Source organism: Lasioglossum baleicum, chromosome 19 (assembly GCF_051020765.1).
Source record: "Lasioglossum baleicum chromosome 19, iyLasBale1, whole genome shotgun sequence".
NCBI classification, from domain to species: Eukaryota; Metazoa; Arthropoda; class Insecta; order Hymenoptera; family Halictidae; genus Lasioglossum; species Lasioglossum baleicum.
Genome location: NC_134947.1, coordinates 2507887 through 2531996, shown reverse-complemented (window position 1 = coordinate 2531996; position 24110 = coordinate 2507887). Strand labels below are relative to the sequence as shown.

The window sequence follows — 24110 nt, the reverse complement described above, 5'->3', positions numbered from 1 at the left end:
AGATTTATCGTAGAAAAAATCTAACAACGAAATAAACGTTAACGAAAACAATCGATACGATCAACGTTCTCACGCGACAAAATTGCTACGTTATCCTCTCGTATCTTGGTCTTCGTTGACACAAGATACATACATTACACTCACTGTACAATTTATTGACAAACAATGGAACATACAGTCATACACCTTAACCACTCATGAAATGGAAGAACGCCACACTGCAGAAAATATTGCTAATGAATTAACAAAGACATCAGACGATTGGGAAATAACAAATAAAGTTGTTTCGATAGTGACAGACAACGCTTCCAACATAAAAAATGCAATTTCATTGATGAGTGAGGAAATTGAAAACGTAGCGTGTGCAGCTCACACTCTGCAGCTTGCAATCAAGAAGGCACTTACGGAAGACATTGTAGAACAAATTATTCGCCGTTGTAGTAAAATAACTGGGCATTTCAAACATTCCAACGTCGCAAAAAAGGCCCTGGAAATCAGAAAAATGCAACTTGGAATATGGAAAACGACATTGTTACAATGTTGTTCTATGAGATGGAATTCGACCTTTTTTTATGTTAGAACGTATTCGTGAAAATAGATGCAGTATAACTAATGTAATTGCAGACAGAGCAATTACTAATTTAAGCACGGCAAGAAATTTGGAGGTAACAGAATGTCGATGAGAAACCATAGATAGTTTATTAAACGTTTTAAAACCATTACAAATAATAACCACGTTGTTTTGTGGTGAAAAAATGCGTCAGTGTCAATGGTAAGACCATTACTCAAAAAATTAATAGAAAACCATTTAAATATTTTAGAAACAGATAACGAGATTATTAGAGTATTTAAAGAAACAGTACTTTTGGAAATAAAGATCCGATTTCAGTTAAATTTTAATGAAGAGAGTACTACAACAATAACCCAAATTTCTTGCTTCCTCGACCCTCGTTACAAAGATTTAGAGCACGAATCTCCTCGCACAAGAATTAAAATTCGTAGCAAAATAAAAAACACATTAGAAAGTTTTCCAAATGAAACAGCAAATAGGAATGTAGATAACAAATTGCAACAAACAGCGTTACAATTTTTATATAATGACGAGATTGTTGACATGACCGACATACAAAGCGAATATGAAAAATACATTGCGGAACCACAGATACGGTTTGATCTATGTCCGTATGAGTGGTGGAAGTCGCGGATAAGCAAATATCCGACAATTGCAAAACTTGCAATGAAGTATTTGGCGATACCGGCAACGTCGGATAGTTCCGAACGTTGTTTTTCAACGGCGGGTAATATTGTCACGCGAAAAAGAACACGTTTTCTACCTGAGAACGTAAACATTTTAGTTTTTTTTTGTACCAAAATAGAAAATTAATTGAATAAATTGTATTTCGTAAAATTGTGTTAATTATTTTTTGTTACCTGTAGCCCAAAAATTTGTTTTTCAGAATGTATGTTAGCTCTGGACAGTCGTTGATCACGCTCAGGCCTCAAGTAACACAGGCGTTACATAAAGACGTTCTCTGTTTATATTTAGTAAATATTATGTAAATTTAGTAAATACTATGTAATCTTTTCTTTTTCTTTGTATTGTTCGCTTTCACGTCAGTAACGCTCTCTATTTCGCAATAAATGCATCGCTCCATTGATTGTTGAACCGGCATGCCCATTGATTGTTGAACCGGCATACCATATTTCCCCCGCCCCACCTCCTAATTATGGTGGAACCGGCGCATAATGTTATGCCGGTTCTAACATAAAATCGTAGAACCGGCACCCAATTTTCCCCCGCCCCTCACCTCCCTTGCCAATGATTGTAGAATTGGCACGAAATATCATGCCGGTTCTACGATCTTCGATCGTAGAACCGGCCTATATGTATACTCTACTTACAATATTCGAATGGCGATAAGTGTGCAAATAGTAAGTAACGAATACAATAAATTAGCTCCTCTACTGTTAGTAGCAAGAACTGAAATGATTACCTTTACGTTCACACACACATTAGCTTCCTATACATCTGGAGTGAGATTTAAATGTGTCGAATCTATGGGAATTGGAGAACCAACGCCGTTATGGGTAAGTCTTTAAAATTGAAATAAGTTACCTGATATTTTATTTTCATTGTATTTGGATGGACGTCACATTTTGCTAGCAAAATGACATCTTTCTCGCATATGGTAAGACATTACCTTATATGGCTCGTTATACACGTGTACAAGTGTATTTTAATACACGTTCAAAACCGCGATTTCTAATATTAAGTAAGTACATGTGTCTCTAATGATTTTCACAATATTCCGCAGGATATCCACCTGGTTAACGTTAACTTTATAATAAACTAATCTTGAGAGTAAAATACAATACAGTTAACACGTTCCATGCCACGTGTACCACCGGTGGTATTTACACGCTGACATATTTATTTATTGCTCTAAAAACATGTATTCTATAACAAGTTTAACACTGTAGAATATATTTCCACCAAAAGAATGAGGCATTATAAAAACTGCAGTGTAGAACAAAACACATAAGTTTGTTTAGTTGTCGAGCAAAAACGGCTCTGCACGGAACGTGTTAAAAGTATTGAATGCAAAATTAACAATTCACAATGAGATTCTTTATTCAGCTTTCTAGTCAACGTTACCGAATAATGATCGATATAATTACAATGTGCTGTTGATGCACGCATGCCTGAGTTACATTGTTGAATAAAAATGTGCTCATAGAATTGAGCAATGAACTTACAAACTCACAACAGTAAAATCTGTTTCCGAGTAGTATACAGACACGTGTAGGTCAAATGGCAATATGAAATTAATTTTGTAATGGCCCTTCATCTAGCAAAGCTTTTTTTACATCCGTCTACATTCGCTTCAGCGTTATCCTTATTGTAAAATCCATACCGATGACTTCGCGAGTGAAAAATAGTGACGACACCGTCTTAACTGAAATGCATATAAAATTACAAAAACTAGCTATTTACAATGAGCTTTTATACACCTAAATGTCTTCAATTTTTATGTATTAATTGACTTGATCGCGTTCGTCTCTGTTACTTACAAACAATGTAATTCGATAAATTCCGGAAACATATACGGAAAATGTGTGAGTCGTTTCGTAAAATAAATATAACAAGAAATATTTGGCATTGCACTACATACCAATAAGCATTAATAGATACTCACTCACTCAGAAAATCTATGTAATATAACTTCGAGATTGAAATTATTTAAACAATGTACGAGTACATACAAATTTACATAAAGACTAATTAATAAAGGCTAATATCTTGAAATAATTAGAGATACCGTGGAACTATATCGAGAGGTTATTCTACTTAAATGTTGCTTGTTTTAAAAAATACTACGAAACGTAATAAAAGTTCATTACTTCCACGTATATATTGAAATTTACAGAGAAGTACTGTAAAATAACATTTGTAGGATTTAAATAAATTCGATCTCAATAGTTTGCATCAGTCCTTATACGATATGTATATACATATGTGTCTCTTATACTCTACACTCTACACTCTACACAGTGGTACATTGTACCTTATTAGTTGAATTATTCAGTATCAATTGTTCAGACGGAAGGATTCCATTGCTATTTGATATATTTAGCTTTTCAACGGTATCTTTGTCAAGTTCGTTGATGTTGTCGCATTTGAAGACTTTAATGGTATCGACTGGAGGAGTGCTGACCGCAGGTGGTGTTGCCGGTTCGTTGTTTGGGTAAATGAGTTCCTTTTTGTCACCGTTAATTTGTATAGTGGGTTGATGTTTCTCGCAAATTTTGTTCCTGATCGCCCTTCTGGTCAACTCTGGCGGGTGTGGTAGAGCGTATCGCAGTTTATCCCAGAACCAAGGATCACCCCACTTTACGTAGGTGTTCATGCTCAAATAGGCTTTCAGTTCCGAGTCTAACTTATCAATGGCACCGATCAGGACCAATCCGTACAGGACTATAATGACTCTTGCTCGACCTTCGCTGAGAGCCTGTCTGTGGGCGGCCCTAAATTCCATTCGTCCCCATACGCTTCCCAAGAAGTTTGGCAACAATACGACCATCGTTCTCCTCGAATCATCAACAGACCGAGCTATTTGATTCGGTATCCACTCTCCTGCTAACCAGTCTCTGAAATGTATGCACAGTTTGAACGGTCTGGGACCGCTTTCCAACTTGGACACTAACTCGTTTATAACAAACTCTTCGTCTTTATGGGAATAACTTATAAAAGCGTCGTATAACTTGTCCCTGTCCAATTCGTCTTCGGTTACGAACCATAGGCAGAGTTGATGCGCGTACAGCCATAATTTAATCTCTTCTTGGTACCGGTAGTACAAGGCTGCCAACATACCGTTCAACAATCCAATCACTGCTACGGATAAACTGATTCCTACGATCATAGCCGTTTCAGCGGGACAGAAATCGGTCGCCGTCATTTTTACCATTGGAATCTTTTTATTCTTACACGTGTCGTGATCCCGAAATGAATAAGAACAGGTTTGGAAGAATGTTACTGGTCTTTATTTTACTCTTTACGATGTCGACGGTTTCAAGCTCAGATAACTTCTGCAGTAAGGATGCTGGAAAAAAGGGAAGAAGGATGTCTTTGTAGGAGAGGAAAAGTGAAAGTAGAGAGTTCAAGTAAGGGATGGTCGCTGGTCAGGACGTCTGGTTTTCGTCTACGTCAAGGACGGCTCAAGGAATACGGTTGTATGTAATAGGAGGACGGAAAGAGAGAGAAAGAACTGAAGAGGATGGTTGAGATTTATGATCGGGGACAACCCTGCGTTGGGAAAACTACTGTCGTACATGTGGCCCTTATTGTAAGGAAGACTGCTAGAGCAGGTATAAGTTAGCAAAGGCATGCAGTATCTGACACCTCCCTCCGTTTACGGATCTTAAAACGTGAATTAATTAGACTCTATCGTTGGGGTATAAATGGTACAGAAAAGATTTTAGAATTGATACGGATAATATAACGCAAGAATAATAAAAAATCGCACAAGAATAATAGAAAAGATAATGTGGGAATAAAAAATAAAAAATAAAAAAAATATAGCGCAAGAATAAGATAAAGATATCGCAAAAATAATAAAGATATCGCAAGAATAATAATAATATCGCAAGAAACATAGAAAAGATATTGCGGAAATAATGAGAAAATAACACAAGAATAATAATAATATCGCAAGAATAATAATAATATCGCAAGAAACATAGAAAAGATATTGCGGAAATAATGAAGAAATAACACAAGTATAATAATAATATCGCAAGAATAAGAAAATGATAACGTAAGAATAATAGAAAAGATAATGTGAGAGTAGCAAAAAAAAAAAAATAACGCAAGAATATGAAAAAAGATATCGCTAGAATAATACAAAAAAAAATGACGCAATGATATTGATATTAAAATGTAGATACGAGTCGAAATGTGTTATGTCGCGATTGGGTTAATCCATATTTACGGAAGGGGCACGGGATGATGATCTTCTTAGTCCATGTGGTAAGGTCGGTCGGATCGGAAGATCGTCTTGGCGGTAGCCATCAAAATTACGTGTCAAATGAGGGTCGAATTCCCTCTCTTCTGACTTGGATCTGGATTCTTCTTCCAGAATTTGTGAGAGTTGCGTCCTCGTCACAGGTCCGGCGTTGATGTTGGTGTTGATTACTTTGAAACAGCAGGAGTCCCGTGTTAACTTTGGCTCCTTAGCGAAACACAGGTACCTCATTGTAGGCCGCAACAATCCAAGGCATCGTAGGAGATTGATTATAAGTATCAATCCGACAATGGTTATTGTGACACATAATAGAACAGTGTATTGGTTATGATGAACGGTTATCGGCTTGTCGAGTTGTTCTTGTAAGAGAGTATCTAGTTGTGTAAGTTTATGATTTGTATATTTAAATTCTTCCGTTCTCGTATTTGTAATTTTGATCGGAGTTAAACGTATTGGCTTAATCGTGGAATTTTTGCGTTGTTTGGGACAGCAATCATCTTCGGCGATGTTGTATGTCGTTGCATTGTGACTACGATTTGTAGTAATTCCTTGTGATGGTTCCAAGACTATTGTTTTCGTATAACCCTTACATTGGGGTTGAAGTCGAATAATTCCAGCGGATATTAGTTCAATGTCTTCAATATGTGTCGGAGAGCATGACAGAGATAGTTGTAAAGGATGCATGGCAGTAAAGATCCATTCGTTATTTTGGATGTAATGCCACATCTCGAAATCAGGTTCGGTTGTATAAATCTGACATGATGATGGTACTCTCTTGACGATGGAAGTGAGTAGAGTTGACTCGTATGTTGGTTGTCCAGATGTTCGAGTCACGTGTTTGATGGAACAAATACGTTCCCTGGTGTCGACTGTTAAACATGCTTGTAGACTTTGAAGCAATGCGTAATACACCTTATTATTACTCAGTAAGATGTAAGGAGAACTTGGTTGAATATATGAGTAGGTGTTTGGAGGGTTAAGAGGAACAGGGAATGGTAACATTTCATAGAGCTCATATTGCATCTCTTCGACTAATGGAATTTTAATATTGAATATTAATATATTATTGATACAGACAATATTTAACTGATGCAGTTTTTCGTACTTGTATATGTTAGAATATGTTAATGCGATAGGCCATTTCAATCCGTTCTGGAGAATAATGCTATTCAATTCGTGAAGCAGATTTTGAGGGGTAATTATCTGTGGGTGTAATATATTATGAATTCCCAATGTAATAGAATAGATAATTGTATTATAATAGTCATCTAGTTCTGAAGATATTTGTGATAACGAAAATATTTGTTCGAAAATAAGGTGTCGCGTAAAAATATCGTTGAGATAATTAGTGGTCAAGTTAGAAAAGTTATTGAATAATTTGATGTTTTCATTAAGTTTATCCTCATCAGCGCGGAGATTCTGAATAGATGAATTAAAATTTTGTATAGTATTGCTAATAATTGAGATTTGTTGTTTCATTAATAATATAATTGGACATTTCTATTTTCAAGAATAGTTGAATCCATTGTTTTTTTTTATAAAATTCGACATCTTCGGCATTAGGAGTGCCGAATAGCCAATGTAAAATGTAAGTTGTGCTGTCAAATAATCCTCTTTTTATCCTTTTCCCTTTAATCGATTCGTTGTTTATCATGTACTTTAAAGTTTCAATTTTATCCTCAATTGCTGAGATACGCGATTGTATATTCTGAAGAGATTGGTGACAAAAATTTGCATTATTATTATATAATGTTTGTGTAGGTTTGTTTTTACACATGTCTAACGATTTCACATAAAATCTAAGGAGTTGATGGTATCGTTGTTCCACGATTGTAAGATTGATATGGGTCAATAAAGTATATTGCGAGTTTGAAAGTTTTATGCTGCCTAGGTGGTTGTAATATAATCCTACATTGTTATTTATCTCGAATATTTCGTAGTAACGTTCAGTTCTGAGAGGATGACTAGGGGTTAGTAAAAGGAATATCAGTAGTGGTAGTGTGGCGGCCTTGGCGCTGCCCTACGCCGCGCCGCTGTCGCCTTAGAAAACTCCTGATTTCCCTTCCTATTGTTCTTCGTTCCGCGTGGGCCTGGTCAGTCCTGTTACACATCTGGCGACCAGATCCACGCAGGCCTAATCCTCGCCTGTGTCTTTCCCAGGTCTCGCTAGGGCCGGTTCAAGGTTTATGGTCAGGCCCTGGCAAACCTCTCCCGTTTATATGACATCCTTTCCTCATTGCCTTTTTCCGCTCTTTCCGTTTTTCTAGCACCCTCTGCGATTGCTTCTTTCCGCATGTCCTTACCTGATCCTTCTCTCCTCATGGGTCTTGCCATACCTTCCTCTCCTTACTTTCCTCCCACTATTCCGTTTCCTCCTCTCCTTCATTTTTTTGATCTTTTTCCAGGGGAGTTTTCTAAGGGTGACGGCACACTTACTACGGAGTCTTCGACGAGACAACATCTCTCTAGCGTTCTTTTCCGCACTGTACTTGTGCTTCAATAAATGAGAGTTGAGTGAATATTTAGTGGTACCTACTGATTCCAACAACCATCACTCCTCATTGGTGACCCCGATGTGATTCGGTGCGCGAAAAGTAACGCGTTTCGTACCCTAGTTGTCGCGAATTGTGCAGTTGTTATTTTTTTTTTTCTCTTCTTTTTTCTTTTCTCGAGGAACCGTTGTTTGTGTGTCCGGACGTGTGAACATTACAGCCGCAACCACATATAGCGAAGTGCGGGCGTAGATATAGTGTAAGACTCCGAACAGTTGACATTGACATTAATTTCAAAGATGACTGACACGTCCGGAAGAGCAAATGTGTCGGGCGCGCCCGCGGGTTTAGCGTTGGATCGTGTCGCGGTTCGGATACCGGAATTCTGCCCGGATGACCCGGAGATGTGGTTCTCCATGGTCGAAAGCAGTTTCGACGCGGCCGGAATAACCGCAGAAAAAACCAAATTCGGATACGTCATGGGGGCGTTAAGTCCCCGATATGCCAAGGAAGTACGAGATATAATTGTGAATCCGCCTGCCACACAACCGTACCAGAAGCTGAAAGTCGAGTTCATACGACGGTTAAGCTCTTCGCAACAGCAGAAGACGCGGCGCTTGCTGGAGCACGAAGAAATCGGAGACAGGAAACCGTCACAATTCCTACGGCACCTCCGGGAGTTGGCCGGCACATCGATTGACGACAACGTTTTGCGGACACTTTGGGCGAGCCGTTTACCTGCCGGCATGCAAGGGATCCTCGCTACGCAGCGGGACACCGAGTTGGACAAGGTGGCTGAGCTAGCGGACGCCGTAGCGGAAACACTGGCACCGCGGGCACACATCACCGAGGCCGCGGCCCCCAGCGCATCTTCCACGCCGATCGCCGGTCCCTCAACGATGGAACAGAATTTGGAGGCCCTACTAGGCCTGAAGATGGCCCAGCTTTCCGTCTCCCTGCGACAGGAGATTTCCGCGATCCGACAGGAGTTTGCAACCGAGGAGCGTCGACCGCGTCGAGGGTGGTCGCGACGCCCAAGTTATGGCGGGCGGCACAGGAGGCGTTCAGCCTCGCGATCGGTAGAGCGCGATGCGGACGGCAATTACGAGGGCATGTGCTGGTACCATCGGCGTTATGGACGAGACGCACATCAATGTATACGACCCTGTAATTGGGCGTCGGCCCAGGGAAACGACCAGGGCAATCGTTGATGACGGCCAACGACCCCCACTCAGCGTCACGCCGTCTTTTTGTCACGGACATCAGGTCGAAGACGCAATACCTGGTCGACACAGGAGCCGACCTCTGCGTCTTTCCGCGCCATGGGTTGCGCGGACCGCGGGAGAAGTCTACTTACGAGCTAACCGCGGCGAATGGGACAACGATTTCTACGTACGGCACGGTGACGCTCACCCTTAATCTCGGTCTACGACGAAATTTCACATGGACGTTCGTGGTAGCGGACGTGACGAAACCCATCATTGGAGTGGATTTTTTGGCCCACTTCAATTTGATGGTGGACATCCGCAACCGTCGATTGGTAGATCCGATAACCTCTGTATCTGCGCGAGGCCGAGCGGTAGTCACGGAGACACCCTCCATTAAGACGGTGGTTGGTGCATCCGTTTTTCACCAACTACTCGCCGAGACCCCGGAGATCACTCGACCGGGAGGGATACCGACCGCAACCGTCAAGCACGCAACCGTGCATCACCTGAAGACCATCCCAGGACCACCCGTCTCCAGCAGGCCGCGTAGGCTTGCCCCGGACAGGCTCGAAGCAGCAAGGAAGGAGTTCGAGGCGATGATGAAGATGGGAATCGCTCGTCCGTCCAAAAGCTGTTGGTCGTCGCCTCTGCACATGGTCCCGAAGAAAGGCGTAGACGAATGGAGGCCCTGCGGCGACTACAGGGCATTAAACGCGAGATCAATTCCCGATCGTTATCCGGTGCGCCATATTGAGGATTTTGCGCAAAACCTACGGGGTAAGAGGGTATTCTCCACAATAGACTTGGTTCGCGCATATAATCAAATCCCCGTCGCTCCCGAAGACATCGAGAAAACGGCAATTACAACGCCGTTCGGGCTTTTCGAATTTCCGTTTATGTCGTTCGGGTTACGCAACGCGGCGCAGACTTTTCAGCGATTCATTGACGAGGTGCTTCGCGAGTTCGATTTTTGTTATGCTTATATAGACGACATTTTAGTCGCGTCGGCATCGCATGAGGAGCATGTGCAGCATTTGAAGTTACTATTCGCGCGATTGAAAGAATTCGGTATTATTATAAATCCTGCAAAATGTAATTTCGGACAAGAGTCGGTAAAATTTTTAGGTTACCAAGTGTCCGAAAACGGTACGCAACCTCTGCCCGACAAGGTGGAGGCCATTAAATCGTTTCCTCTACCGAAGACCGCGAAAGATCTGCGACAATTTTTGGGAATGATTAATTTCTATCGCCGTTTCATCCCCAAGGCCGCCCAGGCTCAAGCCCCTTTAAATGACTTGCTCGCAGGTAATATAAAGGGTAAGGCGCCCATTGCGTGGACGGAAGAAGCGCGGCAGGCTTTCGATACCTGCAAGCAGAGCCTGGCTGAAGCAACCCTGCTGTCGCATCCTAAGCTCAATGCTCCGTTGGCGCTTACCTGCGACGCCTCCGATTTTACGATAGATTTACAGCAGCGTATCGGCAGCGATTGGCAACCCTTGGCGTTCTTTTCAAAGAAATTAGGGTCTGCGGAACGGAAATATGGTGCTTACGATCGCGAATTACTTGCAATTTACCTAGCTATTAGACATTTCCGTCACATGATCGAGGGTAGAACCTTTACCATTTTTACAGACCACAAACCGATCACTTTCGCATTTAGACAAAAATTAGACAAATGTTCGCCAAGACAGTTCAGACATTTAGATTTCATTTCGCAGTTTTCTACCGATATCCAACATGTTTCCGGGAAAGATAATGTCGTTGCCGATGCGTTGTCTAGAATAGAAGCGGTACAGCCCCCCCTAGATTACGAATCTTTAGCGGACTCACAAGCCGAAGATACGGAAATACAGGGATTCCTGTGTGAAGGATCTAATTTAAAATTGCGTAAAATCCTGCTACCCGACTCGAATAGAGAGGTGTTTTGCGACGTCTCAACGAACGTAGCAAGACCCTTCCTCACGGTTCCGTTTAGACGCATTGCATTTAACACCATTCACGGTTTGTCCCATCCAGGAATTAAGGCGACGGTCAAGCTCATGACACAGCGTTATGTTTGGCCGTCAATTAAAAAGGATGTTCGTTTATGGGCACAGTGTTGTGTGCAATGCCAAAAATCAAAAATTTCGCGTCACGTAATTTCACCGTTAGGATCTTTCCTTCCGCCTACGGCGAGGTTTGAACATATACATATAGACATTGTAATTTTGCCGGTTTCCGAAGGTTTTAGGTATTGCCTTACCTGCGTAGATAGATTCACCCGTTGGCCTGAAGCGTTCCCTATGGTGAATCAGGAGGCTTCAACCGTAGCTCGAACATTTTATGACGGTTGGGTAGCCCGTTTCGGTGTCCCGTTACGGATTACCACGGACCAGGGAAGACAGTTCGAGTCTAAAATATTTTCTGCGTTGAACGAATTAATCGGTGCGAAGCATTTACACACTACAGCATACCACCCTTCGGCCAACGGAATGGTAGAAAGGCTCCACAGGCAACTCAAAGCCGCGATCCGTTGCCACCAAACGAATCGGTGGACGGAGGTTCTTCCGTCGGTTTTGTTGGGAATACGAGCTGCATGGAAGGACGATTTGAAGGCTACGTCGGCCGATTTAGTGTATGGCGAGTCCTTACGGCTACCGGGCGAATTTTTGTCGGCGAGCGTAACAGAAGGCAGAGAAGACATTTCCGATTTTGCAAACAATCTTCGTTCCCATTTTTCAAAAATAGGTCCGAAGAGTGGTTCCCACCACGCGGTAAACCGTACATTCGTTTTCAAAGATTTAAATACCACATCACACGTTTTTGTTAGAACCGATGCGTCAAAACCAATTTTGCAACAGTCGTATGAAGGTCCGTATATGGTGGTTCGTCGAGACCCAAAAACTTTCGGAATTCTCATTAAGGGTAGAGAAGTTACCGTGACCATCGATCGATTAAAACCCGCCTATATTCTTGCGGAAGACACTATTCCAGGCCCGGTAGATCCACCGGATGCGGAACAGCGGGTTACCCGTTCTGGTAGGCGTGTACATTTTCCTGAGCGTTACCAAGCAGGCCGTCGTTAGTTTATACGCGTTTTAGCCATAGGATGTATATATATTATTCATTTCTTATCTTTGTTTTCTTCGACATCCTACAATATATTATAGCATTATCGCGCGAGTATCGCACGTATAGCATAAGCTATGATATCTTGTAGTGCGCGTTATATCTCATTTTAGTGGATTCCGTTTCAGTTTGCGTTATTTTAGTGCGATCTCTCTCTCACCGATTGTAATATCCTGATATTGGATAATATTACTTGATTTTAAGTTTTCTTTTGCTTCCCTCTTCTATGTTCTGTTTGTTTATCGTAATTGTCAATTACTGGCAGGGGGGTACTGTGGCGGCCTTGGCGCTGCCCTACGCCGCGCCGCTGTCGCCTTAGAAAACTCCTGATTTCCCTTCCTATTGTTCTTCGTTCCGCGTGGGCCTGGTCAGTCCTGTTACACATCTGGCGACCAGATCCACGCAGGCCTAATCCTCGCCTGTGTCTTTCCCAGGTCTCGCTAGGGCCGGTTCAAGGTTTATGGTCAGGCCCTGGCAAACCTCTCCCGTTTATATGACATCCTTTCCTCATTGCCTTTTTCCGCTCTTTCCGTTTTTCTAGCACCCTCTGCGATTGCTTCTTTCCGCATGTCCTTACCTGATCCTTCTCTCCTCATGGGTCTTGCCATACCTTCCTCTCCTTACTTTCCTCCCACTATTCTGTTTCCTCCTCTCCTTCATTTTTTTGATCTTTTTCCAGGGGAGTTTTCTAAGGGTGACGGCACACTTACTACGGAGTCTTCGACGAGACAACATCTCTCTAGCGTTCTTTTCCGCACTGTACTTGTGCTTCAATAAATGAGAGTTGAGTGAATATTTAGTGGTACCTACTGATTCCAACAACCATCACTCCTCAGTAGGATGATTTGAGAATGAAGATTTCTATTCATCTTCAGTGCCTGAAACAAAAGGTTTCAGCAAATTAGTATGGTACGTAATTAGTTTCCTATTCTTTAAAATTTGAACTGTGTTATTAGAGTTAACCTTTGTTATTTTGTAAGGACCATTATAATTCGGTGTAAGTTTTTTGTTTAGTCCAGGAGTACTCTGTTTATTTAAAATGTATACTAAATCATCGACGTTGTATTTGTGTAAAATAATTTTATTATCGTAATAGGTTTTTGATTTTGTTTTGGACTGTATTAAATTATCTCTTGCTACCTTTTGTGTATGATTTAATTTTTGTTTCAAATTAACTACATAATCGTCATAAGAATAATTTAGTGTAGCCTCGTGAGTTATATTACTCGGTAGATATGGTTTACTTCCGAAGAGTGTTTCATACGGAGTAAATCCGGTTGATTTGTGTACATGTGTGTTATATGCTAGCATTGCAAAACTTATGTATTCGTCCCAATCTGTTTGTTTGTTATTAATATAGTGTTTTAAATAATCTTTTAAAGTTAAGTGTGATCTTTCTAGTGCACCATTAGTCTGCGGGTGATAAGGGGAAGATACTATGTGTTTGGTATTAAATAATTTAGTCAGATCTTTCATTAAACGTGACATAAAATCAGTTCCTTGGTCACTGAGTATAGATCTAGGAATTCCGAATAAAGTTATAAATTTAGACAATTCCCTGGCGACGGTCTCAGCTTCATGATTTGGTATAGGAGTAGCGTATGAGAATTTGGTTAAATCATCTTGCATAGTCAGTATGAAACGGTTATTATTTAAGGTTTGTGGTAAAGGTCCAACAATATCGATTGCAAGTCTTTCGAAAGGTTTACTGGACGTAGACGTGATTTCCATTGGAGCTTTAGAAGGTCGGAAGTTAGTTTTATTTGTTTGGCAAGAGGGGCATTTCTTTATATAATTTTTTATGTCTTTCTTCATTGAGTCCCATTTATAAAATTCTTTGATTCTCCTATATGTTCTAAGGAAACCTGAATGACCAGCCAATTTGGAATCGTGATTTTCTTGTAAGATTTGTATAATTTCGTCTTTTGATTTGGGAGTGACGCGTTCGGTATCTAAGATGATAGGTGTAACGTTTGTATCTTTAAAAATATAATATATAATTTCGCCGAACATGTTTCTTTTTATATTTTTATTATTAATTGTAACGTCGTGAATATAGAGATTTCCAGAATAATTGTTTTCTTGTAAATGATTATTCAAATTTTGTAGTGTGTAAAATATTTCTTTATATTCTAATTTATCGAAATGGAATGGCTTGCAAATGCAGACATATGTAATTTGAGAGTCTTTGATGAGTTTTATAGTCGAGTATAAATCATCGGGTTCTTTGATTTTGGACATGTCGTATTTGTTACGTAACGCTGCTGAAAATAAATTACTCTCATCTAAATCTTTCGAATAAAATAAGACATTTGGAAAATAATTGAACTTGTCACAGGGAATAGATTTGATTTTTGGAATGTCGAGATTTTTATAATGAAACTGTATAAAACTGTCAAAAGAATGATTATTTTGAATCATGTGTATTAATGGAGGGCGGGATAATGCGTCCGCGTTCGAATTGAGTCTACCTGGTTTATATATAATTTTATAATCATAATCTTCTAGTTTTAGTCGCCAGCGTAGTAATCGACCTCCCGGGTCTTTGCAATTGAATAGCCAGGTAAGAGGTTTATGGTCTGTTACGATACAGAACCGTCGGCCGTACAGGTAGGGCCTAAAATGTTTAACACTCCAGACAATAGAAAGTAATTCCTTCTCTGTCGTGCTATAGTTTTGTTCGCTTTTATTTAAAGTGCGAGAAGCATATGCGATGGGTAAATCTTTTCCGATAGGACCTTGACTTAGAACGGAACCGATGGCATAATTAGAGGCATCCGTAGTGAGGAGAAATTCTTGGTTAAAATTAGGATATTGAAGAATCGGTTGTGTCGTTAATACTCTTCGAAATTCGTCGAAAGATTTTGTTTGTTCAGAAGTCCATTCGAAAATCATATCCTTTTTTAATAAAATTGTTAATGGTTTAGCTATTCTGGCAAAATCGTTTATAAATTTTCGATAGTAACCGACAAGTCCTAAGAAAACCTTGATATCTTTTTGGTTTTTAGGTGTAGGAAATTTAGCAATAGCATTAATTTTGTCAGGATTTGGTTGTACGCCCTTGTCTGATATAATATGGCCTAGATATGCTACTTCGTGTCGCATAAATTCGCATTTTTCTGGCTGTAGTTTTAAATTATTTTGTCTTAAACGATCGAAAATAGATTTTAATTTTATTGAATGTTCTTCAATTGATGAGGCGTAAATGACGATATCGTCAAGATAGACAAAACATTGAAGACCTTGCAAACCCGTTAGGATTGAATTCATTAACCTTTGGAAGGTTGCAGGAGCATTTTTTAAACCAAAGGGCATTCTTGTGAACTCATAATGTCCTAAGGTGGTAGTGAAGGCTGTTTTCTGTTTGTCAGAATTTCGCATCGGAATCTGATGAAACCCAGACGCCAGATCTAGAGTTGTAAAATATTTCGAGTGTCCTAGCTGATCTAAAATATCCTCGATATTGGGTAAGGGATAGGCGTCGCCGATTGTAACGTCATTTAATCGTCTATAATCAATTACGACTCTCCATTTTCGTTCATCGGAGGAATCTAATTTTTTCGGTACAACCCATAAAGGGGATGACCACGGAGAAATAGAGGGTTGTATTATCCCTTGTTTTAACATTTTATCAATTTGTTTATTCACCTCGAGTTTGTGAACTTCCGGATATCTATAAGACTTCGTGAAAATGGGTGTAGGATTTGTTAAATTAATTTCATGTTCGATAGTATTTGTTGCGGATAAAATGTCGTCAGAAAAATGAAATATATCGTGATATTCTTTACAAATATTTAAGACTGATCTTTGTTCTTCTAAATTTAGATGTTCCAACCGTATGTTTTCTTCTAATAGTTGTTGTCGTTTTAATGGAGGGTTGGTTGAATTATTTGCTACAAGGATTGTGGAGCTAGATGGAAGTTGTTCTAAATACACCGAAATTGGTTTTATTTGTAAATCTATTATGCGCGTATTCAAAATCGTAGCATAAGCTCTATTATTTTGATTTACTTTAGTGATTGCTTTTGACAAATACACTCTTTTTTGTAACTCTAATTCCGGAACGATACCTTCTTGGATTTCGGGATTTTGTACTTCGATTTCGATAAGAGTTTCTGTTCGCGCCTTAAGGTTAATTAAATTTATTTCTCGAATTTCAGATTTGTGAGGATTTAAGTAGATCGGTATGGTCGATGATCTAAAAGATAGAGTGCGTGATTGATAATCGATAGTTGCAGATTCTTTCTGTAGAAAATCCTTACCTAATAAGCCGTCGAAAGGGACGTTTGTTGCTTGATTTAGGATATAGAATTTTATATCGACAGTGGAATCACCTACTTTTACAGGAATCAAACAACTGCCTACAGTTTCGACTGGAGTATTCACGCTAAGACCTTGTAATACCAATTTATCTTTAGAATTAAAATACGTATTAGGATTTAATTTGCATGCTTTGATTAACGATATGTTTGCACCTGTATCTACTAAGAGCGTGGAGGTTTGATTTTCATTTTTCGAATATGACGAAGACACCGTAATATGACGAACACTCCGTAATTACATGACCCTGTTTCTTACAATAATTACAAAACCTTGACTGATTTGCATGTTGAGTCGTGTTTGGTTGAATATGGCTTTGATTTCGATTTTGCGTTTGAGATTGACGGAATTCGTTCGGAGATCTGTACTGCTGTTGATTTCGATGAGGGGTTTGATTTGAATTAGAAACTTGAACGTTATTAATAATCTACTACGATCGGGACCGGCAAATCTTGATCTACATTGTGACGACTCGTGATTTGTTCTACCGCAAATGGTGCAAGATCTTCGCTTAACATATCTATGCATATCTAAAGCTCGTTCTTCTGCGACGGCTGCGGAATACGCGGAATTTAAATTGTCAAAATCTTTCCATCTCAGCATTTGAGAAATTTGCGGACAACTGTGGTAAACAAATCGATTTAAGGTCGTTTCTTCCACGGATTTCTTTTTTCCTGGAATTTGTAGAGGATCATCCGAATATTGTTGTATTGCGCGAAGAGCTCTCGAGGATAAAGTTAATAACCTTTGATAAAAAGCGGTAATACTTTCAGAATGATACTGTTTACTATTACTTAGTTCTTCCATTATTTGACAATAGTGTTTTTTATCTTGAAATAATAGTTTAAGCCGTTCCTTTAATTCTGTCCAATTACGAAAACTTTGAAGAGTAAGTTGTTCTTTAGCATTTTCAGAAATTTGTGAAAGGATGAAATATAACAAAGGCGTTTTTTGTCTCTCCGAAGCGAGTTCATCTGCATTATTGCAATTGGCTATAAATTGTCCGAGTTCGTAACGGTTACCAGAGAATTCTTTTGGAATTAGTTTACATAGAAATGATATTGGGTACTCGGAGGAATTTGTGGAATTTGAGGAAATAACTGGAGATGGAGAAGCCATCGTAATCTGAGTACAAAAGGCGATTACCAAGCAACAAAATCCAAAGATGTATGTACCTGTCGTCTACCAGTGAAGTGCGTGAAGTTCCTGTGCGTGCCAGCGGTTGACTTCCTTCTCTGAGGGGACTGGATCCGTAGAATCTTCCGGTTAACACTATTGTTTCCCGTCACGATAAAAATCCGTAGGTGGAGAACACTTTTGATAAAGTCTGATTATTCTTTCACCAATGACGGGTCCTACCGACTGCGCCAATTTTGTGTCGTGATCCCGAAATGAATAAGAACAGGTTTGGAAGAATGTTACTGGTCTTTATTTTACTCTTTACGATGTCGACGGTTTCAAGCTCAGATAACTTCTGCAGTAATGATGCTGGAAAAAAAGGGAAGAAGGATGTCTTTGGAGTAGGGGGATTGTAGGGGAGTTGTAGGAGAGGAAAAGTGAAAGTAGAGAGTTCAAGTAAAGGATGGTCGCTGGTCAGGACGTCTGGTTTTCGTCTACGTCAAGGACGGCTCAAGGAATACGGTTGTATGTAATAGGAGGACGGAAAGAGAGAGAAAGAACTGGAGAGGATGGTTGAGATTTATGATCGGGGACAACCCTGCGTTGGGAAAACTACTGTCGTACATGTGGCCCTTATTGTAAGGAAGACTGCTAGAGCAGGTATAAGTTAGCAAAGGCATGCAGTATCTGACACACGTGATCAGCGAAGACTCCGAAATTCTAGGGACTTCCGTTTGCATGAAGTTCAAAACATCTCTGGTATCGCAGTCGCATGTCCACGGATTCTCGTGAAGCGTAATTTTCCTCAACTTGGTAGAATTATTCATGAATTCTAGAACGTCCAAATCCAGCTTGCTAATGTTGTTGTTGTGCAGTTCTAGAGAACCTGAAATGTTTGTGTATATTATAAGATACCGTTTTTTTTTTTTTTTTTTTTGTAAGAGCATCCGAATATTAACGGGAGTCACTGTACTTTGATATTTGACCGTCAATATTGCCGGTAATATCAGTATCGCTGACGCGGCAGTTTTGGCAGGATAAAGAACGTCCAATTAATTTGAATACAACGTTCAAGCTTCAAATACAAATCTACATATATTCGATGTGATACGATAAACAATCAATAATACTGTAATACTGCTGATACGCATCTAGATTTAAATGATTAATTCAGTTTTGGCAGTATAATTGATCATCTGGAGTATTAGCAGTATTATAGTATTACATATTGATTGTTTATCATATCACCGAATAGATTTGTATTTTTAGATTGAATGTTGTATTCAAATTAATTCGACAATCTTTATGTGAAAATCGAGATTGTAATGTAATTAAAGATGTGTAAAAGATGTGTAACTTGACAAGTTAGATTTGCTCCTATGTATAATAATTCGGGGGGGGGGGGGGGGTACCCAAAAATTATATGGCGCGGGTCAGGTAGTTCCTCGATCTCAGAAATTTAAAAAATCTACATATATCAAGAAAAGAGAACAGTGCATCGCATTGTATAAAGACTATTTTATTTTTAATTTTTACGAAGGAAACACAATTTTTCAACTCTTTCTCCTTTTGTGTAATGAAGTAATTACTATTCAATCCAATAATGATTCCAAATTTCCGGGTACCCGCCCACCCCTAATAATAATATAAAAAGGGGAAACACGTGTATCACTCACCTCAACGTCAGATGGCAATACATCCAAGGGTACGTTTGAGATATTCGTACCTGACAAAAGCAGCTTTGATATCGATACATTGCTTAAGCCAAGATCAGTTAGGGGTACTAGTTGAGTTAACTTGTTACCCTCTAAATTTAATTCAAGTTGATACTCGTGTACACATTGAATATTGCGTAGAATACTCGTCAAGTTCCTGTAGGAACAATCGATCAAGCAAGCTTTGTCGAATGGTTTCGCCCAACATGTGCAACCTGTTGGACACGGGCTCGTCACTACGCATTTCAAGGATGTGGATTTCAGATGGCTCACAGATATGTTCATTGACCATTCTGGACTTTGGCATATTAAGTTTCCTGGTATGATATGAAAATAGTTTTGAACATAGGGGTGCATGTTGTGGGTGGATCTCAATAAGTTCACTTGTGAATTGACAAAGAATTAATAGTATATTTAAATAATATGATAATGAATGAATGTATGCAATGATTATAAGACAAGATTCTCGCTCTTGCACGTGTTCTCGCACGGATCACTCTCTGTCTCTCTCTCACTCTCTTGGACTCACTGTTTATACTCGTACGTCTACACTCTCTCACTTCTCGCAATACAGTCACCGTTCTCTCGATTCTTCCTCGCTCCGTAGTCAAACATAAACATTATAATATATAGAAAGGTTTTCACACATCACGACTCTCATCCATATTATGTCCAATCCGCATCGCGCCTAAAACCTAATCCTAGTGATGGGCATTATCGACTAAATTCAACTATCGACTAATTACTATTTAGTTACTACATACTATCGAATATTTAGTCGATAGTTTTTAGTCGACTGAAATTTCGTTTTAGTGGTTATACGTCTAGATTGCGGGCTATAGTCTATGCCTACGTATAGATCTCATTTCTCACTCACTCTTACAGCATTGTACTGCAGTGCTCACTTAGTATTATAGGCACAGTAAGAGTAAATTGGGGTAAATATACCAGACAATAATTAAATAATTAATAATAATAAAAATAATTTTTTTATAATTTTTAATAATTCGATATCGCTAACGAGTGAATGTATTTGATAGTAAATCTTATAAAATTTATTCAAAACATCCGCCGTTAAAATTCAACCAATAGCTCGATAGTTTAAGCGACTGATTCAGTAACTGAATTTAGTCGATAGTTTTCAGTCGTTTACAGGTTATTCTCGTATTTACTCTTATTCTCGATGTTCGCTAGTTAAATGAATAGTAGGGCAGTATGGGACAGTACAGAGATATTAAATTTCGTGATTGAATGATTTTGTCTTTATTTAATAATAAATTCATACACTACGTTATAAATATAAATGTACACAATTTATTTATATCACATATATAGTTTATATTGCATAAATAGCAATAAGATTTTAACATCCAATATGAATTAAAGTATTGAAATATCTATTACATATTTCATTACTTGCATATTTGCACGTCCTGTCATAATTATGTATTTCTAACCTTGTCGTTTCATCGTCTGACACTGACATTTGAAATTTCAAGATGGCGACGTGTAAACAGTCGACTGAAAATAGTAACCCCACCACTACTAAATTCAGTCGATAGTTTAAAAAATCAGTCGACTGAAAATAGTAGTTGAATACTATCGATTTAGTCGATAGTTTTTAGTCGATGGTGCCCATCACTACCTAATCCACACATGTTCCCCTCTAAATAACGAAGAAAATAAAACAAATCACAGTCGCAAGCTATTGGATTGTCTTCCACTAGTATCACTACGGGACGCTCGACTTTTTGGAACGTCATTAAACGTTCCGCGGTGTTGAGGTAGATGTGAGTTATATTGTTGTACCTTAGGTCCACTTGAATTTCATTCGATGTGAATTGCAGATCTTCGGCCTGAAATGTTTCATATAAAATTTCGATGCTTTAGTATGTTACAGATCCGATTATGTACTATGTATCACAGGGTAGGGCACGTTTTATTTGAAATACGATAAAAAGTGATCATTTGAAATAATGTTCTGTTCTAACGAAATGATACGTGATTATTTCAAGTAACGCGTAGCCAAATAAGATGGTAACATTATATATTTTAACTATTATTTCTGAAATAAGGTATGAGGTATCCTATTGTATCTCAAATCCAATTTTTTAAATTTTACGCTGCTGACAGTCCAATCAGTAAATATCTCGGAAATATTATTCTTGGCAAGGTACAATTCTTCTAAGGAAGCGCAATGATGGAACGGTGATATGTTCCTTTCGTCACGGTACAGAGACAATGAACTATTCAACGTGAGCAGATTGTTAGAAAATCTTGCAATTTTTAGTTTCTCCAATGATTTGAAGCTTGCATGATGTATTGTTTGTAACTGATTTTTCGACATATCCAATATGCTCAGCGATAGTAAGTCTTGAAATAAGTTACTGTAACGATTTAAACAATTGTTTAATTTAAATAATTGCAACTAACAAACGTCGATTCAAAGTTGCTGATTACACTGAAACTTAGCATATGTGTAAAGTATGAAAAAAACATGCGTATTCTTTATGGATGTCTCCTTTTATGTTCGGGAATGTAAATAGTGCCTAAAGGAAGGGATGAAGCATTTCATTTCATGAATATTTACCTGGATATTGAAGTGAAATGATTCTCCGATACATCGATTTCAGTCAAGGCCTGCGTGTCCGAGAAAATTCCATCGGGCAGCGATGTTAATTCATTCAGATAGAGTTTCAGTACCGACAAACTGTGCAGTCCTTTGAATATATCCTTCGGAAGAGACGCGAGATAATTTCTTTCCAACTCGATAGTGTTTATCGAGCTGGAACCCCGAAACAAATCTTCTGGGAGGGTGACTAAACCGTCGCTTCTGAGCTGTACCACCGTCAATTTAGTTAGATTCGCGAACAATCCCCCCGGGAGGGTCTCTCGTCATGTTCCGTTTGTTTCCATACATGGTCACGATGTCTAATTTTCTGTTGCGTTGGAAGATCTTGGCCGGCAACGACGTAAAGTTGTTCCCGGACAAGTTCAAAACCTGCAGGTTGGTAAGATTGAAAAAGACCTCCTCGGGCAAAGCGGTCAATTCGTTCGAATTGATATCCAAGGACATCATCAGAGAAGTCAACTTGTCGAACGCCCCCCGGCTCGATCTTCGTCAGTCTATTCTGCCATAGATTGAGCAAAGTCAATTTCGTCAATTTGTCGAACACATCCGGTTCGATGCTAGTTACATATATGATTCTGGCCCAACTCGAGCACCGTCAGATTACTAGAGTTCTGAAAGGTGTCCAACCGTAGGCGAACATTGTTTGCTCGCAGGTCGAGCCACGTCAGCTCCGGTTTGTCCGCGAATAAATCGTTGCCGAGTTTGTTGACATTGTTGGACGACAGAATCAATCGTTCCAATTTTGGGAATCCCTTGAGGTGTTTTTTCGTCAGATTCACACCCTCGTTGCCGTACGATTGAAATATTAATCTGCTGACCGTCTCCGCGCCGAGTTACCGCGCGATATCCGCGAGGCTTCTGTCCTTCGGTAATTTGCACATTTTGAAGAAGATGGACTCTACTCTCCGCGCAGGGAACAAATTGGAGGCGCGGAAGTCTGACCAATCCGCAGAGCTTTTACATTGTATCTGAAATAACAATTTATGTATCTTCTTTTCATCGTAGTACCGACTGCGGTCACGCTTTCTGTTACTTGCAATTAGCACGTTACGTAAAGGAAAGTGAAAGTTCTGGTAACACGAGGCAGTCTATGAGACATACATATCATTTTTATTATTTCAATAATTGTAAAATGAAAAATCTGGAACCGGTCATTTTAACCGGTGGTCAACGAAATAAATAGGTATTTTCATTTGTTTTTGTTTTTTGTAAATATATATGTAAATTGATATAATACTTCATACAATAGTTAAACGTTTAGTAATTAATTGATACCAATATATCTAATAATGTAAACAATATTTTAAATAATGGTATGTACAGCAATTTCTAGTGACGCCTCAGAATCGCTACTCTTTACGGTGCTAAAGGTTAATAAAATGTTAGAGTGACCGACGTCGTTACGCTACATCCCCTACGAATACAGGGACTTTATCATCTTTCGATGATTCTATCGATGGGCTTGTAATTTTTCTTCTCGTTTTCCGTGACTCCGCAGATACTCTTCAGGGAGTATCGATGAGTCACGCGTACTCACCTGAATATACCGGGTGGATACAACGTTTATGACGAAGTTCGAGTCGCTTTCTGTTGGGCAACGTATCTCGGTACCACTGTTGTGACTTGGATAGCAGCTGCAATACTGTTCAGGACATCGAACATCGTCACCGTTGCACGTGACGACGATAAGTGCCACGATGATCCACCATTGATCTCTCATTTTGAAAACTCTAGCACGAACTCGCCCGGTGAAAAAGAAACATTCGCGCGTATTAATGAAAGCTCAGTGATCAGTCGGGATCATTTGCGCGAGTCAATGAGGAATACGTGAATCAGAAATAGCGGTGCGTTGTATGATAGGGCTCACTCGAGGGGGGGAGTGTCTCATGTACACGTCGACGGTAAAAGTTTCGAACGCAACGAAGAAGAGCGTATTGGAAAGAAAGAGATGCGAACAGTAGCGTGCCGGCGGCAGTGATGCCAGAATCATGGGT

At 39.5% G+C, this 24110-nt stretch overlaps 1 protein-coding gene across 1 annotated transcript; it reads right to left on the bottom strand.

The window, feature by feature from the left end:
- Positions 1-3545: 3545 nt before the first annotated feature.
- On the bottom strand, positions 3546-23899 carry LOC143218429 (protein toll-like). The gene is given in 11 exon segments (XM_076443582.1): positions 3546-4493; positions 5993-6019; positions 18498-18655; positions 19442-19841; positions 21143-21347; positions 21563-21871; positions 22075-22376; positions 22378-22590; positions 22592-22675; positions 22677-23084; positions 23654-23899. Coding segments are annotated over 11 exon segments (3237 nt in total). The 5' UTR covers positions 23837-23899.
- Between the last annotated feature and the right edge of the window lie 211 nt (positions 23900-24110).